The 19,162-nt window shown below is 45.3% G+C and overlaps 1 protein-coding gene across 1 annotated transcript; it reads right to left on the minus strand.

The window, feature by feature from the left end:
- Positions 1–207: 207 nt before the first annotated feature.
- ZRANB2 (zinc finger RANBP2-type containing 2) lies at positions 208–18,565 on the minus strand. The gene is made up of 10 exons (XM_074265582.1): positions 18,126–18,565; positions 14,068–14,120; positions 13,872–13,980; positions 12,428–12,510; positions 10,273–10,349; positions 9,584–9,718; positions 7,661–7,830; positions 5,305–5,391; positions 3,354–3,512; positions 208–2,247 (listed from the first exon to the last, which is right to left on the minus strand). Exons 1-10 carry the CDS (start codon positions 18,179–18,181, stop codon positions 2,184–2,186), a joined length of 993 nt encoding a protein of 330 aa, XP_074121683.1. The 5' UTR covers positions 18,182–18,565; the 3' UTR covers positions 208–2,183.
- Between the last annotated feature and the right edge of the window lie 597 nt (positions 18,566–19,162).

Here is a 19,162-nt window from a genome sequence, read left to right on the forward strand (position 1 = left end):
TTAGTAGAATGACTGGAACAAAAGTCAAATGCATGTTTAGCAAATCGAGTTATAATTGCATTTCAAAATGCCTAACACATTTAAGAGTCTAAACATGGAATGAGAAGTAATGAGCCATTAAAATGTACATGAATTTAAAAATAAGCATTAGTTCCAAGCTTAGGATTCTAAATTTTATTTTAACAAACACCACTCACTTAAAGCTGCTTGATTCACAAGCTTTATTTACATTTGTCTACAGCATCATTTCTTAATGAAACAAACTAGTACAGTTTAGTGAAACTAAAGAAAATCATAATCATCAGAAATCTCTGTAATCTACCATTTGCTAAATTCTTAAACTTGCGATTGCTAAGTACAGCAAAAGAGAAGTATACAAAACACAAGGAAAAACCAATGGTAACATGTAGCTTCTGGGAGATCATTTGATCTTCACAATTTAGAAGGTAAGACTTTCAAGAAGTCAGAGGCACAATTACAAGAGACTAATGTTCTTGTGCAATCTACCACTACATTTATAGCAAAGAAAAGTGTGTGTGTATATACATGAATGTCTGTGTGTATGCGTGTGTGTTTGTGTGTGTCGATGTGAATGAATGAAACTGTGGGGAAGTTCAATCCTTTGCAAAAAAGATTATCAAAATATTTCTACCTAAAACATTTTGCTTTCATTTTTAGATCAGTCCAAGAGAAAATTAAAATAAGTTTCTTTTATTTTGAAATGAAGAATATAATTTTGCTCTGGTTGCCTCCATTTGTGAATTTATCCTCTATGTTCAGTACTTAAGTTCCCTCACTGAAATGACCAAACTGTTGCTTTAGCTTTTCTTAATGACACAAAGGCACCAAACTCAATTGTTTATTTCCTTCCATACTTACCTTGCAAGGCCACCGAAGAAACTGTTAAGAGAAACCCCCCTCCCCCTTTTTAAACCAGAAGGCAGACTCAACGGAGTTCCAGAGACCAGATTTTGATACAGAAATCAAACAAACTCCTGAAAGCATTTTAAGCCATAAGTCATTTCGAGTGAATGGGGACAATGACAATCTCCTGTTACATCATGGAGGAACATTCGTTTCTACTTCAGAAGGAAATTTCATGCGGTGTTTCAGAATAAGCAAATACATCAGAGCCCACGGCTCCTCCCCACCTGAGTGCACGGACATCAGAAGGGCTGGCTAGCCTTACAATGTACACTCTTTTTCACACAAGAGAAGTTCTATTTCTCAGGTAGTTTCTCATTTTCCTCTTCCTTAAGGAGTCTCAGATTCTTAGCCCTGTTTTTAGCCCATCATATATGGGTTTTCAGGAACATGTCACATCCAAGCTCTTTAAAATAACAAAAACAAAAATAACAAAAAACAAAAAAACAATAACAAAAAATAACAAGCTTACATTCACCACTATAACTCCGTATTGGAAACTTGGCCAAAAACCACATAAGGAAGTTTGGTTCCTTCAATAACTTGCCCAAGAGAGGGACACAGAAGGGATAAACGCTTGGCGGACCGAACCCCCTGAATTAATTCGGGGAGAAAGAAGCCATCTCCTCTGGTAACTTAGAACAGGGCCTGAACATTGTCTTAGGGTGCGGTGTTGAGGAAAAATAAAAAGGGAAAAAGCCAAAGCCCCAGTGATGATCTCCGGCCACCATGGCGCGCTTCTCATGGATCTCTACAATTGACTGTTGTTGAGCACAATCCTAAACTGAGAGTCCCTTTGCCAAGGGTGACTACGGGAAGGCCCGGGGGCCTCCCCGGGGGAGGCCCCGCTTCCACCTAGTCCCCACAGTCACTGGCGGCACGCCCCAAGCTCGGGAAGCCTCGGCTACTTGTGTTGACTCCAACCCTAAGGTCGGCAGATTCTTTACCATCAGGAAATATTTGGAAATGGAGAACAACGTCAAACTAGAAAACAAAGCTCTCTGGCAAACGAGATAGAGAAAACATAAAGTTTTAAATAATAGAACGATAAACACAGAACTATTGGGGGGATATTATGGCTTAAAATGCTAATTACTTTTAATTTCAAGAATGAACACAGCTGTAGTTTTCCAGAAAGCGACGACGGACATGCACCTCTACTAGCAGATTGAGCACTTCTGACCAAGTAAGACACCAGACTTCTTAAAAATAGGCTCCATGCACTGCACTGGGGTTATTTAGGTGTAAATTTTAATACATTATTTCTTTTTAGAGCTTGAACGGGAACCCGAATGGGACGATCCGGATGATGACCTGCGGCGCCTGGAAGATACAAATGGAGAAAGCGTGCGCGACATTGAGTGGGCGCCGACCCCGGGCAGGCAAACACAACACCTCGACGGTCAGGGGGCTTATCTACACTCGGGCTGAGACGACCGCTTGGTCGAGAGGAGGAAGAACTCGGGCTTTCGGTCTGTGGTATTAACTGTACAATTTACACTTTCAGGAATGAAAAATGAAAAACACAACTCCTCTACTGCGAAATATAGCCAGCTCCCAATTATCCAGGACAAGCAAAGGAAGCAAGCCGATCCCAGCAGGCCCCGGGGCCCCCATGCCTGGCGCCCTGGGGAGGTCTTCTCCCCTCATCCAAGTCCACCGAGTGATGGACCAGAGAAGGGACTGGAACGAGGTGGCCTGAAGCTGAGCATCCAAACGGGACACAGAAGGGGAATGAGAAATCCAAAACCCTTCTGCTGGACTAGAATGGGAGAGAGAGAACCAAGTGGATGAGGGGGCCCTGGGTCCCAAGAAGGGAAAGAGGCCAAGAGGGCCTCAAAAGCCAAGCTGGTAGCCTCTCGGCCAGAGAGGCTGATGGGGAGGGTCTAGTCTGGAGGGCCAAGGGGCAACCTCCTCCAACAGGACCACCTGGGACAGAGGGTTTCAAAGGGAAGGGGAGGAAGTTCAGGCTCTCATCTCTAGAGGGCCAGGGGCTTGTCGGCCAAAGAGCCTTTTGCTCATGCGGATGATCCCAAACTAAAGTCAAACTCCTGGGTCAATACCTGGAAGAGATAAACAAGTCTCTTCCTTTCCTTTATTGAGAGACGAGCTAAGGAATCATGATTTTAAAAACCCAAAAAATAAACAAACAAAAAAATAAATAAAAATAAAAATTAAAAAGTGGAACGGAAAGAAAATCCATCCTGCAATAACTGGGAGTTGGCTATAGCAAGTAAACATCTGAAAACATTCCAACAACGGGCAATATCCTATATACCCTTCTTCCTAGACGATAAAATTGGTTTTAAAACAAAATTTTCCTAAAAGTTGACAAAGAAAAATGTCTCAAATTCAACCCTTTCCCAAGCCTTTAGTAAACGTATTCCACATTTAAATACACCCATTCTTATTTCTACAGAAACCCAAACCTTTCGGGTGACCGTGATCTGGTGCGTCTTTTTTTGCGATCACCGGGTGAAGAAGATCTAGAACGGCTTCGTTTTCTGCCTCTCTCGGGAGATGATGAGGAACTTGAATAAGATCTTTTTCGTGGGGAGGAAGACCCCCTGTGGGACCTGGAGCTGGATCTTTATTGATTGAGAAATAAATTAAACATTTCATTAAATGACAGAGCCACGGACCAACTACTTAGCTATCAGATCCAATTTCGAGCATTAAGTTTACAATTTCCTAAGGCAAACATACTTACTGCTTCCTCAATAGAAGACTGGTTCACTCATGAAAACAAGCTAATATTTAATCCCAAGGTTTTAAAACTGGTATCTTTTATCGAACTATAAATATGATGCATTCTCAGTTATTTTATATTTGCATCAGACTAGATAAGATTTTTTTCTTAAGCCTTACAAAAAAGAGAAGCAAAAGGGGGGGGGGGGGGAGAATGGAAAGCACAATGTACACTACAACATGTAATTGTGCGTTTGAAAATTCAACTTTGCCATTTAAGAAAGGCAAAAACCAAAATACCTTAAAAACAACTTCCTGAGGATAAGAAAATTATGAAATCCATTTGAAATTAGGCAACTTTACACAAGTTGCAATTGAGAAAGCAGGGATGGCAGTGGGAGAGAAGAGGAGAGGGAAGGAGAAAGAAACAGCAAATGTGTCAAATCATTATCTATTTAAATGAAAATGTAATCAATAATTTACTAAAATCAGTTCAAAACATTTACAAATCTCATTCAAGAAACACTATTCATGAAATATGACGTGTTGACATTCACATGTTTTACTCAGAGAAAAAAGCACATATATATATTTTGAAGTGTAAGAACTATTTTTATTCTCACTTACATAATTATGGCTGAAGCATTTAGCTCAAACATCCCAAAAAATTCACCTTTGGGCTGAGATTAAGAATATAAAGCCCAAAAGGAGAATTCTTTGGAAAGTTGTGAGCAAAAAATGTGAGGGTCAGAATGGAGGCTGCTCCACAATAGACTGGGGCTCTGCAGCACTCCCTTGTTAAGAGGAGTCCTAGGGGGTGGCTGCCACAGAACCCAGACCAGCCCAAGCCAAGTTACCAAGATGGCTTTCTGAGGCAGGAGCACCCTCCCCCTGAACTCCTACTCCTCTTCCTACAATAACACCTCAGGTGACTCTAGAAAACACTAATGTCTACTTGGCTTCTGAGTTTGAACAGTTGCCAAAGAAGGGGAAAAGCAAAAAACAAACCAAAAAGGAGCTCTGATTGGGTGTTCGGGACTCAAGGTTGACTCCTATTTCTTGCCAGAACGTGGGGTCTCAATCAATCAATAACCCTACACTACAACACGGCTCTTAGCTGCACTATATTTTTGCCCAAACGTTTAGGAGACTGTTTTGTGTCCTTCCTCTCCCAAACAGGGCCAAATGCACCCTCAATCATCAGCACCCCTGGAGGGAGCTAATGGGCACCTGGGCCCATAGGCTCTGCAGGGAAGCGGGGACTCAAAATGCCCAAGAGGCAGCTGGAGGGAGGGGAGATGTCTCCCTAGAAGGGGAGCTACTATGGCCTAGATGGTGTGCAGCCTGGCTAAGAGTGGGTTTGGCTTGCCCTTGCTGGGAGGTATGGATACCCCTTCCTAAGAGACCACTGGGGAGAACCCTCCTGTTTGGCCGAGGCATCCCCACCGCCACCCCCAATCGTGCTTCAGGTTAATCATGGGAATGTCTTGGCACACTGCGGGCAATGGAGACACTTCAGGGTGAGACTGAAGCCGAGGCAGAGCATTAGTGGTCTAAGACTAAAACAGAACCGAAAGGTCCAAGCACAACAAGCTGTCCAAGCGGCGGCAGCAGCAGCAGCAGCAGCAGCCACGCCCTCGGGCGCCTCGTTATCTCCGCTCTGCCAGGCAGAGCCAATGCTACCTCATTCACCTGGATTTCGACCCACGAGATCTCGAGAGTTCTCTGGAACTGGACCGAGACCTTGACCGGGAACTGGAGGAGCTTCCTGAGCGGGACCTGGAACAACACGGAAGGGGATTTTCCAGTATCACTTGAGCCAGCTCGGGCCTCGCACATTGAGGGAGAGATGCACAGTGACTCATGCAACAAGACAAGGGCCTGGGGCGTGCGCTCAACAGCGGGGACTCGGGGGCCGTGCCCAGAACCTTACTTGTTCTCAAGTTCTGTCCATAAAAAAATTATTGCTTCCTAAAAGGAAGCTAAAAGAACAACTTTCCTCTCTCAGCAGAGGCACTGCCAAACGGTGACAAGAAAAATGAGAAAGGTTGGGGTTCAGCCCCGGCTCGTGTCTCCCCAAACCTCTCCGGGATTCAGCCATCTCCCCTCTTTTCTTGAGGCTACTTTGGGGTTGTCACCTTTTATTTTTAGTTAGTAAGAAAAATGTTAGCAGGCTGATCTGGCTTCCACTCTGTTTCAATCAAGACTACTGAAACATTGGACAGAGGGAAATGAAATCTTTCTTTGGACTAATCAAGTCCATCTTGAAGTCTGACGGAGGTTCACCCATTTAAGCTAGTTTGGGATTCAAGTGCCTTTTACATAGGATATTAGGAAACTGAAAGGCCACACATTTATATGAATATAGATCTATTAACCTACCATCTCAAAGCCAAGTTTTCTAATGTGTGCCAAAGAATAAGACCTGAAAAAATAATTAATTCTGTGGTGATCTCAAAAACAAAACTTAACATATCTTTTCCCCCAAGAATGACTTTTTATTTTTATTTTATATATATATATATAATATATATTATTTATAATATATAAATATTTATAAATAATATGTAATGTATGTTATTTATATTTTAATTTTTATTCATGTTTGAAAAACAACATGCAAATCTTTTATTCCTTATGACACTAATTTTTTTTTAACCTATGTCATTGCTTCCTAAAGCACACCGAATAACTTGAAAGAAATCATGTAAATTTAGGAAACATGATTTTCTACCTGAAATATTCTTTTCAATCATAGAAAATGTGTTACTTCAGGGAATAACTATGGAAAAAGTCACAATACCAAAGTGAAACCCATTCAATGTGGCTTCGGATCTCAGTGTACCTAAGTATTACAAAACTGAAGTTATACTCAGGTACAAAGATCTTGTCAGGAAGGACTAAGTAGACCAAAACAAAACAAAAACCAAACACAAACAAAAACCAACTTGGGGTAAAGTACCCCGTTTTTCCGGGGATGAGCTAAAACTCAAGCTGAATTACTATTTGCATGCAGCATGTTTTTACCATGTACTGTTTGGAACACAAATCCCAAAAATTACTTCTGCGGCAGATTCATTCAAATACTGACGGGATTTTGAAGAAATGACAAGAGAAACTGTCTGACGGTTAGTCAGAGTTAACAAGCGAGTTTAACTCGGTTCTGGTCTTGCCAGAGCTTTAAAAAGGAGCTCTCCTCCCTGGAAAGGTCAGGCACATCTGCCGTCCTTCAAGAAGGCCTCTCTACAGGCAGACACTAGTCACAGGACACATGGCCTCCTCCATGGCTTAGCTTGGAGACAAATCTTTTCATTCATTTTATGGCTTGTGTGAATGTTTCCATCCCACCTATTCCAACCCTTGAGGTTTAAAAAAAAATTAATTATTTCCATAGGGCCTGCTCTATACCAGGCACTGTGTTAAATGCCGGGGAAACATAGAAAGGCAAACTAATAACCTCCAGAGCAACGGCACTAACGTTTATTCCTATGGGGCCGGCACTGCCAAGTGCTTTACAGTCAGCATCTTGTTTGATCCTCGCAACAACCCTGAGCACCCCCATTTTAGAGATGAGGAAACATGAGGTACAGGTGAAGCGACTTGGCCAGGGTCACTCAATTAGTGTCTGAGGTTGGCTCTGAACAAGTCTTCCTCCCTGACCCTAACTGCAGAGCTTTATCCACTGGGCCACTCGGGCAAGCCTAAAAATAAGATCTCTATCCACATCCTTTGAACCAAATGTGTCTTAAAGTTGAACAATCTCACATTCAGAATTCTATATGTACTCTTCCCAGTTAAATTTTCTCAGTAAAGGAGGCACACAGGAGTAAAACATACAACAATACCTTATTTTAAATCTTAATTTTGGAGAAGGGTTGTATAAAAACCACACCAACAGATTAAAAAGTTAAGAGAAATGCATTATCTGAAGGAAATCATTTGTTATCAAAGATGAACTCTTTAAAATAACGTTGAACCAAAATGTGTAAATAAAGAAGTTAGATACTGACATTTTGCCTGGTGTTACCCTTGGCCTGTACCCGTTTACCTGGACCTAGACCTTGAGCTTGAGTGGGAGGATGAGCGTGAGGAAGATCGGGAGTGGGAAGACCGAGACTTAGAGCGACTTCTTCTGTGAGATTTCTTTTTGTTGCCATCTTCCTCTTCACTGGCATCAAGATTATATTTTGATAGATCTGCGTCATCTTCATCCTCATCCTAATGAAAATGTAGCCAATAGAATCCATTAGATTCAGGAAACCAGGAATTACCATAATACACATTCTGTCCTTGGTGTGCCTGGCTTGTTTCGAGACAAATCTGTTTATCTAAGCAGGTGGAGACAATCTAAAAGGTAACTCCTGCTAATGGAGGAATAGTTCTAACAAAGTCCAAATGCTCATTCAAAGAGAACCAGACACAGAAAGAGGGAGAGAGAGAGACAGAGGAGCGAGGACGGAAGAGGGAGGGAGCGAACACTGGATGCAGGGCGACTGCTATGAGAGGTCCAGGCACTGAGGAGGAAGCCTGGCAGAGAGGGCCGAGTGGAACAAAAGGCACAATGGAAACAAACGGAGCCCATTTACGGCTGGGCAGCTGACCAGGGCAGAAACAGGAGAGTGCCTGGCTTGCTAATGTGCCTACCGGGTTGGCACTAAGGCGTTCTGTGAGAGGGCTAGGGGCTGCCCCAATAACTGCTCATTCCCAAAGTGTGCAAACCAACAAAAGAGAATTCTACTTTGTTTTTCTTGGAACAGAGAAGCATCTGACCTTGGGGTCAGCAGAGGGAGAAGAACCAACCCTCCTGCTTATGATCAAGAAAAGGAAGATGGAAAAGGAAATGTGGGGACCACATGACCTAAGTTGAGGAAACAGTCCTTCCAAGGGCTCACAGAATTAGAGATGGGGGCCAGGCCGGGCCACAAGGGAAGGCTAGCCTGGGCTCGCTGCTAGGAGGGGAGGGGATCATTAAAAAGGGGCAACCCTGAGTGATTCCCAAGTGTCAAGAAAGCAGGGAGGAGGTTTCACAAGAATTCTATGGAATGTGTCTTCTAGGGAGATAGGATCAGTGGAGTTGCAGCATGAAGCCCAGATCATCAGTTGCTACCATGGCATGCCAGGCACTGTGCGAAGCTCTCCCCTAGGCCTCTCTCATGGATCCCCGAGGGTGAGAGCGAGCACTGATCACCCCCATTGAGGGACAAGACAAGAGACAGGTCTCCCTGGGCCCAGGTCCCGCTAGAGGTTGCCTGCCTCCTTTTGGGAATCAGAGCACATGGCTGCCAAACCAAGAGGGTGTTCTAAAACTCCCCGAGAATGGGAGAAGATCCACAAGACTGGAGACAAGTGATTTGTAACCTTTAGCAAACAGAACTTTGCACAAATTCCAGGCCAGGACGCCTGACTGGCAGACACTGAGCTGTCCAGAACAGGCCATGGCCCAGTCTCTTCTAGTCCCCTAGAAAGCAGCCTGTTTCTCCAAGAGAAGGAGTGCCAGGAGGGGACGCCCACCTTCAGCCAGACTCAAGGGAAGGGAAGGAGAGGGAGGAGCCCAGACAGCAGAAGCTACACAGAACTTGGATCTGGGCAGAAAGCAGAGCGCCAACACCCATGTTCAAGATGTTATGATTAGACACACTCAGATATTTGAGACTCTGTTGTCAGAAACATTTGTTCCACCCTGAATGGATCAGGGCCTGCAGCCCACGGAGAGCACCTGCCTAGGAGAGAATGGGTAGCTCAGAGGCTACATTTCTGGGATAAAAAGTTTGGAATGTTACATTTGGAATCTTTTTCAAATCTATGACAAAATTCAGCTTTGCCCTGCAGTCAGTCTTGTAACCATGGACCATTACTTTCAGATGTGCTAAGGTGAACGGCTCATCTCCAAGGGTGGCTGTGGGGAGTGTCTTATTAAAATGAGATAGGGATGGCTTTTTATTACATGGGAAACAACCAAAAAGACCATTACCTCATCCAATTTATATTTGGATAGATCTTCATCCTCATCCTCCTCTTCTCCCTCTGATTCTTTATCTTCAACTTCCTTTAAGATAGAGGCGGGTCCAACTGCTTTCCCTCTATATTTTTTCTTTTTCCGACCAAACTAAAAATAGAAAAAAAAAAAAAAAAAAAAAAAAAAGAATTCCACAGGAGAATCTTTCCCTAGCCAATCAGAAATATGTCCATCTTTACCAAAAGCTAATTTTTTAAATAATAGAAATGACATTCTAAGCTATTACAGTATTATTCACCCTCCTCCCAATAGTAAAAACACATTCAGCTGTGTTCTACTCTTTGTAAGCCATCTGGGACTTTCTTGGCCACAATACTAAAGATTTCTGCCCTTTCATTCTGCACCTCATTTGACTAATGAACAACCAGGTTCCAGTGACTTGCCCAGGTTCATACATCTGGGAAGAGTCTAAGGCCACATTTGACCTCTGATCTTCCCAACCATTAGATGCCTAGTATCTGCATTTCAGCACTGCGTGATTTTAATATGGATGCACTCAAGCTGGGTAGAAAACAGAAATGGCAACTTCGCAGGCAAAAATTAACCCCAAATGTTCAGTCGCCTTTCTCTGATCCAGACAAACTTCAAGTCCTGCTTTGTTTTTCTGATGCAGAATTGATTCTAGGGGTGTCCCATCAGCTTACCTCGTCATATTCTCCATCAGATTCTTCTCGTTCAATGTACTCCACATTTTCTCTTTCATTAAAACCTCCACCATAGCCTGAAAAAAGAAAAAATAGCCATGTTTTCCTCATGTGTTTATACCTACGAGGTTACCTGCTTCTCTCCCACACGGACCAAGTCTGAATTTCCCTTCTGGTTCTGAGAATCAGGGCTGTGTGACATGCCTAGGCCTGCTCCCCAGACCAGTGGCTTCTTCCTCTTTTGGGAAAGGATACTGAGCATCAGCACAAAGGTCAGCTTGGAGCTTAGTGCATGAAGGATCTCCCCATGCCTAAATCTTAAGTTTTATTTACCAATAAACAATTAAAAATTTTTTTTCACTTTTTTATAAAGCTTTTCATTTTAAAAATATGCATGGATAACTTTTCAACATTGACCCTTGCCAAATCTGGTGTTCCAATTTCCCCCCTTCCCCCTCACCCTCTCCCCTAGATGGCAAGTAATCCAATATGTTAGACCTGGTAAAAATACATGATAAATCCAACATATGAATACATACTTATGCAATTATCTTGTTGCATAAGAAAAACTCAGATCAAAAAGGGGAAAAAAAAAGAAAATGCAAGCAATAACAAAAGCATGAAAATGCTATGTGGGGATCCACCCTCAGTTCCCACAGTCCCCTCTGAGTGTAAATGGCTCTCTTCATCACAAGATGATTGGAACTGGCCTGAATCATCTCATTGGTGAAAAGAGCCACATCATTGTTCATCATTGTTGCCGTGTATAATGATTTCCTAGTTCTACTCATTTCATTCAGCATCAGTTCATGTAAGTCTCTCCAGGCCTTTCTGAAATCCTCCTGTTGGTCGTTTCTTACAGAACAATATTCCCTAACATTTGCATCCCACAACTTCAGCCATTCCCAATGATGGGTATCCCCTCAATTTCCAGTTTCTGGCCGCTACAAAAAAAGCTTGCCCCAAACATACAGGTCCCTTTCCCTCCTTTAAGATTTCTTTGAGTACAGGCCCAGTAGAAACACTGCTGGGTCAAAGGGCATGCACAGTTTGATAGCCCTTTGGCCAAAGGTCCAAATTGGAATTTACCAATAAATTTGTAAATTTGTAAGGGAGACTCTCGCCTAGCCAGCAGTTCGATGGGGAACAGAAGCTGTACGCTTATCAGTGTGCCAATCTTTCTTTTCTCTACTCCACTGAAAACCCTTCAAGTGGCGCTTGCTAAAATGTTCTCCAGGCTCTGGATAACCAACAAATAAGCATTTCCTAGAAGCTCATTTGTAGATGAGACAAAAACCCAGCATGACATAACAGTCACCCTCAAGATGCTTCTAATCAAGCTGTAAATTCCGCAACACACACAAACACATGGGGAAAAAAAGACAAATGACCAGATCCAACATGACAGAATCGAGTGGACCTGACAATTAGGGGAAAGACCGACCAAGTCTGAAGTGCTTCATGCAGAGGGATCCTCAAAACCAGCACGAATTTAGGAGATCAGAGATTTTTTGCTTCCACAGCACTCTGCTGCTTCAAAATGAATTCATATGCTATCACAAATCCCACTTCCCCCAAACTGCTGGCCAGCCATGCTTCCTGACCCCCCAATCTCATGGTTGTAGCTGAGCCTGTCTCCTTGTTCATGAAAAGGCCTGAGGCCGCTTGTCCCAAGCTCCCCTCTGTCTCCTCTCCCCTGCTCTTCTCCATTACACCCCTCCTCCTATTACCCCCACTCTCTCTCAGCTGCCTTCCTCCTGCAGTCATCATCTTTGAGCTCCCCACCTTGGAGCAGACTCGAGGCTTCCTCCCCCACCCCCCTCCCGAAACATCCAGCCTCAGCCTTCAGCTGGACATGGCCTCTGCAGAGCCGCTCAGGGCACCCTTAGGCACAGTCCAATGAACATTCCCAGTCCTGTCCTCCTTAGCCCCTCTTGTAGCCCTTAAAATTATTTAACAGGTTAAATAAACCCCAAAGTGTCTGGCTTTCTTTCTAGCACATAGTTCTTGGCAGCCTCTTTTGCATGTGTCTATGAATTTGAAAACAACACTAATGGAATGAATGAAAAGATGAGGGTGAACCAGCATGGACCGTTCTTGTCTCTGAGAGGGAAAGCAGTTTTTAAAACCCCTGGATTTCTTCCATGAGACTCACCCGTCCTTTCCTCCAGCTTAGCATACTTGGGAGTGTTGCACATGTTGCACTCGGATCTCCTGGCCCAATTCACATTACTGCAACTTTAAAATGAAGGAGAAGCACATTAGTAGAATGTCACAGCCCACCAGAAAAGATAGAGACAAAGACAAAGCTAAAATCAGAGCCGATTCTCAGCACCATAAAGATCAAGTTATTGAGACGATAAATTAGGAATGCTGACCTATTAAAGACTTGGACAAGACCTGTCCACTTTGTAACTACTAAAGATGAAAAATAACCTATGAAATAGACAGTGGGGTTTTCCTCAGGGAAAGACTCAAGAACTCCAGGGCAGAGAGGAAGATGTGAGGGACATTTCTATTGTAAGATTCTCTGGGATATAATGACTTAAAATGGGCTCAGTCTCTGAAATTAAACAAATCCATTAAGAACCCCAAACCTCAAGTTTAGTATGTAACAATTCTCATATGAAATGCTCCATCATTTAGTGTATGCTTCAAGATTGTAAAAATGGAAAATCCAAAAACCCAGAAACTTATGCCAGCATCTTCAAATTCAAAACATTTTTGCCCAAGTTCTTAACAGAAACAAGGATAAAATCTAGGGAATCAACTGGGAATTTCAAAACCAAATTCAATACCACAAGGGCCGAACAGATAAGCACCCAACACTAAACAGCAAACCAAGCTAAAGGAATTTCAGGAAAGAAAAGTTAAAGGATTTGGAACTGCAAATGCCATCAAAAGCCATCTAGTTCCACAGCCTAGGTTGTGGCTGCTGAGCTGAGAGCACTTTCCTCTATTATACCGCCCCTTCAGGGCAGAATTTCTAACAAGTCAAATTCAGCTTCTTAGGATTCCTCCACACAAACTCATCAAGTCATAAAATCTTGAAAATGGTTTGTGGCTTTGAAAACCATCTCTCCTCTCCTTCATCTGATGATGAAAAAACAATAAAAAAGAAAAATGACTTAAGGTCTGAATGACAGAGATAACCTAGAGGCCCACTCTCTTGGACTGCCAATCAACCTAGTGACCATCCACCTATCACAGACTGGGATGTGTTTTTATTCAAGTTTAATTTGTTATGGCGATTGTGTATGCTTACAGGCAAAAATGTCCCATCAACAGCTGAACAGGAAAAGAAAAGCTAATTCAGAAACCTTTTATATAACAGTGACTATTCGTTACCAATAAAATGACATCAGAACAGTCTTTTTGATTAAAAGGCTACCCTGCTCAGTGAGACATTTATGGACATTAGGGTTAGTTTCTCCCAGAGCATCATCTCATCCGATGCTTTTTAAAATGAGAAAGGCAGCCTTAAAACTCAATCATGCACAATCTCCCCCGCATACAAGTTGGCAATACCATCAATAAGCTGTGGCCTTACACAGATACTATCGTGAAGTCAACATAGAGAATAATTCCAAGAGACATACGTTTTGCATTGCCAGTCATTAGCACTGAAGAGGCCCCGGCTCTTCTCAGCGAGGGTCTTTCCGATTTCAGTCCCACCAGCTTTCATCATCTTGGCTTCAGTTGTTTTTTCTGTGAGTAGAAGAAAAATGATGTGAAATGCAGAGACCCAGACAAAATGTGTAAATGGTCACGAGAAGATGCTACTTGTATATTTACCTCGACCACACCGGTTACAGCTGGTTCTTCTTGCAAAGTTTACATTTCCACATCTAAAACAAAGCAAAACACATTTCAGAGAAATCCAGTACATAAAGACTTTTTTTTTTTTATATAAAGCATTAACCTGAGTCTTCCTAATTAGTTCCAAATACAATATACTGTGTTTTGTTTTGTTTTTCAGTAGTCTGACTCTTTGTGACTCCACTTGGGAGGTTGGTTATTTCCTTCTCCAGCTCATTCACACAAGAGCCAAATGAGGCAAGCTAGGTGCCGTGATGTGCCCAGGGCAACATAGCCAGGAAGTACCTGAGGGTCAATTTGAATCCTGGGAGATGACTCTTTGGGATTGCTAAATTCCAAAATGTCCCTACAGCAATTATTGCAACTATCTAGTCTTAGAAAAAGGAAAGGAATAGATCAATAGGTGAAAGTCAGAAAGACAAGGAGCGTCTATCAAGTGTTTACTGTGAGCTCAGGAAACAAAGAAAGGCATTATGGGCTTTGAACCCCAGAAAGCTGTATAAAAGGATTTGGCATTTTTCCACATGCACATGAAACACCATGATGGAGATCTTGGAAGGCAGAATTTTGCTTTCTTGAATCCATCTTTACTCCACTTCCTACATGACAAGAACTGGGCCAGATATTGGGGATAATAGCACAAAGAATAAAACAATTCTTATTTTCAAGGAATGTACCTTTTAAAGAAGGAAATAAGTACATCTAAAATACAAATAAGATAGAAAGACCAAGTCAATACAAATATAAACCAAGTGTTCAGTTAAACACAACTTGGTGAGACTAAAATGTGTGAATGTGTGTAAAGCTCATTGAGAATTTGGAGGCCAGTTACTATGACAGGCTCTTGGTATAATGAGGCTTGTGACATTTACCAGGGTCTGGTTTCCCTCCCTTGAGAAGCTGCCGCTGAAAGCCAATAGGAAGGGGCTGATTTCTCCAGATGCTTTGTTTTCTACTTCAGACAATGTTCCAAAGGGACAGTTCTAATGCCTCTGAGAAAATCAAAAAACCGTATCCCCTCAATCCTGCCCCTCAAAAGCCCAAAGAGGCTGTGGCTCCCGAGGTTCTCACTGAGCCTTTGGTAAAACAGCTTTCCCTCTGCTGCCTCTTCACTTGGCTCACCGTCCATAAAATTTTGCAAAGACATTTTGAAGTCACCCTTGGCAGTTTGCTGGTGAAGAGTTTTATGCGTTCTTTTGATTTCTCCCTAAAGAGAGTCACTGCAACCCTTCCTAGGAAAGGATGATAATCTGTGTCTATATCTTTTCTTTGTCCACTACCCATTTTTCTGGGTCAGACCGTTTGGAATTATCTCAGATAAATGCTAACATCATGGCAATGATCTACTCTCAAGTTAGTGGCTTGACTATATACAGAAAGCCAACTTGCAAATGCAAACTCTCGTTTAAAACATAATTTCATTTGGGGGGTTACTATTTGGAATGCACCCAATCCTGTTTCTTGGCTTTCTTTTTGTCATACTTATGAATTGTCAGACTTTTGCGCCAGCTGTATAAGCCGCTGGACCCTCAAACTGGATTTTGCAGTGCCCCTCTTTTTGTCTGCTTTTACTTAAGTCACTGCAGGTAAATACTACGTGCACTAAATTTAGAGGATTTTTATGTCCTTTGTAGAATTTTTCCCAACTCCTTGTTTTCTGTAACAGCAATTTTCAAATAAATACTTCTCCTAAGTCCCGCAAGGTGAGATGACCAGATATCCCAGGAAATGCTCTTTCTTATGGTAAAATCAAATACACCAAATCTAGCTGCCTCTTCAAGGAGACCTTGGACAACCTGGTTTTTTCTCTGGGTTGTGTCTATGGGGAGACTACTACTGATGCGGTTCAGCTGTGGTAATAGGGCCCATTACTCATCCTTGGAGAAGTAACTCATATTTTGAGTATCATCAGCTAAGATAATACTGGGAGGCAGCCTACAAATGGATTCCACAGCAGTCTCTGCCCGGTGGACCCCGACTGCCGCTTAATCCAGAGATAGAAAGGGCTCATTGACTACATTTTCCTTTGATTGATGGGTTTTCAAGGTTGAACAATTAATCACCGAGTGTTCGGTGTGCTAGTGTCACTAAGCCGGTCCTTGGAAAGCGGTCTGGGCTCCAACAAGGAGATTCTGAATGCAATTCTGCTTAACTGATATAGAAAAGACTAATCTGCTGGAGGGGAACAGGAACCGCTTGCCAAAAGAATCGCACAAGAGTCAAATCTAAATAAGGGCTCCTTCACCTTCAACTACCTTGTTCGAAGACGAATCATGGAATTGTAAAACTTGAAAAAAAAAAAGTTACTACAAAAAGAATAGCAGCAACAACTCAACTTCCGATGGAGTAAGCAAAGAAATAGACTAAGGCATCAAACTGACATTGGGCACTGTTCATAGTTTTCCCTCCAAAACCAGACAACCAGGACAAGGGAGATGGAAGTCCAAAAGGCAATTTTCCTATAAATTAAGTATGACAAAACCCAATGAACAAATCTCAGCTGTAGGAAATGACAATTTGCCAAGCATCTTTAATGCATCCTACTTTTAAGACAGCAAACTGGCTCTCAGGGCCCACCCTGGGGCACCAGGATCTACAAAAACAAGGGGCCGAGCTCCACAACCGAGGCAGTAAAATACCCCGCAAGGGCCGGGTTTCTACATCGTGCTCAGCGAGGCTGGGGAAGGGGCTGCTCCGTGCCAGATTCTCCACGGGAGCGCAAGGGGGGTTTTCTGGGGAAAGCCGAGAACCAAAAAATATCCTCGAGCCAGGCCTCTCCCCAGTCTTCGGGACTCACCAGGTCCCAAGGAAGAAAGAGGGAGAACGAAGGCCATCTGGGGGCTTAGAGGAGGATGCGAGGAAGGACAGAAGCATCTGCCGCCGACCAGAAGCATTACTGAGACCCCCGGTCAGACTCGCGGGTAGCTCTAAATGGAAAGGACTAACCTAATGGTATATAAAAAAAAATAGAAGACGCCGCACATCTTCGGTGCGTCCTGGGCCAAAAGCTGGGGCTGCAAATGCGGAGTCAGGGATCCCTGAGCCCAGGGGCTTACTCCCCAACAAACGAGGAGGAGCTTCAGCCATGGGGGCGCCGAGGGAGGGCCCCGCTCTCGGAGCGGCCATTCAGACCCGGCGGGCGCAGGGCTCGCTCGCCTCAGTTTCCCGCCTCCGCCCAGACTCCGGCAGAGAAAGCCCCAGGGAGGAACACAAAAAGCGGCGCCAGAACAACAAGAGTCCGCGCGAGGAGCCGGGGCGCAGCAAGAGCAGCCAGGCGCGCAGAGCCTCCAAGCTGGGGTCTCTTCCAACCCGGGGGGCGCCCACAGCGGGCGGGGGTCCGGGAGGGGGGGGAGGCCCGGAGCACGGCGGGAGCGGACAGGCGGGAGACCCCACCCGAAAGCATCGGGCCCTTGGCCAGCCCTCGGGTTTCGGGCCGTGACCTTTAAGCCCCGGAGTGAATAACAGATGACCTGGGGGAGAGAAGGGGCCCCGAACTCCCCGCCGCGGAGAGACCAGGAGCCGCGTCACGGACACACGAGCTGGTACAAATGCACCATCACACAGCCCCCCCAGGCGTTTCCCCGCGGCGAGGCTCCAAGGGGCCGGGACCGAGGCCCGGCCGGAGCAGTTCAAACGAAGCAGCTGCGGCCCCTCCTCACGGAGAGCGGCTCGCGGCCGCCCGCACACAGCAGACGCTTGATACGTGCTGAGCCCCGGATCTCTCGTCTCCCACCTGGGAGGCCGCAGAGATGGCCCGCGGCCTCGCCGGGGAAGACAATGGTGGCCAGACACGTGACCGCGACGGCGCGGCCGCTCTTCGTGCCTCAGTTTCCTCCCCTGTAAAACGGGGCCCACCACTCCAGCCTCCGCCTCCCTCGGCCGGCCCGGGGCGGATAGCGTCGGGCCGGCGTGGCGAAAACCGGACGCGAAGGGGGGGGGGTGTCGGGCCCGTCCCCGAGGAGCGCCCACCCGCTCCCTCCGGCCCGGATCCGCCAAGGGAGCCCACCCGGCCGGGCCGCGGCCCCCTCGCTCACTTTTTGTCAGGGCAGATCCAGTCGCCGTCGCTGACTCGGAAGTTCTTGGTGGACATCGTGGCCGCTCCCGCCGCCGCTGCCTCTGTCGTCGCCGCTACCGCTGCTGCCACCTCCACCTCTCCCCCTCCTCTTCCTCGGCCGCCGCCGCTGCGTCAGGACCCCAGGAAGCCGGCCGGGGGCCTGAGGCAGCTCCGGTTCTGACCGCCGCACGCCCGACTCGGGCTCGCCACCGTTCGAGGCCCGCTGTAGGGCTCCCCGCCGCGCCGCAAATGGAGACGCGGCTGTCAGGAAAAGAAAGGCCGCGGCTTGTGGGTCGGCCCCTCAAAAGAAGGGTTTTGTGTTCTTCTCTCGGGAGAGGCCGACAGGCAGCGCCGCGGACAGCTCGAAGGGGAGGCCGCCGTGGCGCCGTGCGTTCAGGGTAGGCGCGCACTGCCACCTATAGGACCGGAAGACAGTCTTAGGAAAGTCCACCCCACCCCCCCGGACGGGGGAGGGACTAAGGAGGGGCTTCTTTGGTTCCACCTTGTCGGAAGAAGGGTGGGCGATACCAACGAAGCGCGGCGGGGATCGTTCGAGGTGGGACGAGGAGGAGCATTCCACCTATGGGGGAAGAAGGGGTAGACACAAGTGTCATCTCCTCATTGGTGCACACGTGCTTCTTTAGAAAGTCACCTCCCGGAGCGTCGGGGCGTGTCTTTCCCTTCTTAGTGACCCCTCCCCCCTCGAGGGTCACACCCGTTGTGGATGTGAAGATCCTTAAGAGTCTGGGAGGGAGAGGAGAATGGATGAATGAATGAAGGAATGAAGGAAGGAAGGAAGGAAGGAAGGAATGAATGAATGAAGGAAGGAAGGAATGAATGAATGAAGGAATGAATGAGAGAACAAATGGAAGTGAAGAAATGAATTAAACTAAGGAGTGGGGGAGTTACACTGAGGAGTGAATGAATAGGAAGGAAGGACCGAGAGAACCGTCTTGCACTTTCATGGCTCAATCTCACCCCCAGGTGAGATTCAAATCCCAATTCCAACTGCCGCCC

This window comes from Sminthopsis crassicaudata, chromosome 4 (genome assembly GCF_048593235.1).
Source record: "Sminthopsis crassicaudata isolate SCR6 chromosome 4, ASM4859323v1, whole genome shotgun sequence".
Classification (NCBI taxonomy): Eukaryota; Metazoa; Chordata; class Mammalia; order Dasyuromorphia; family Dasyuridae; genus Sminthopsis; species Sminthopsis crassicaudata.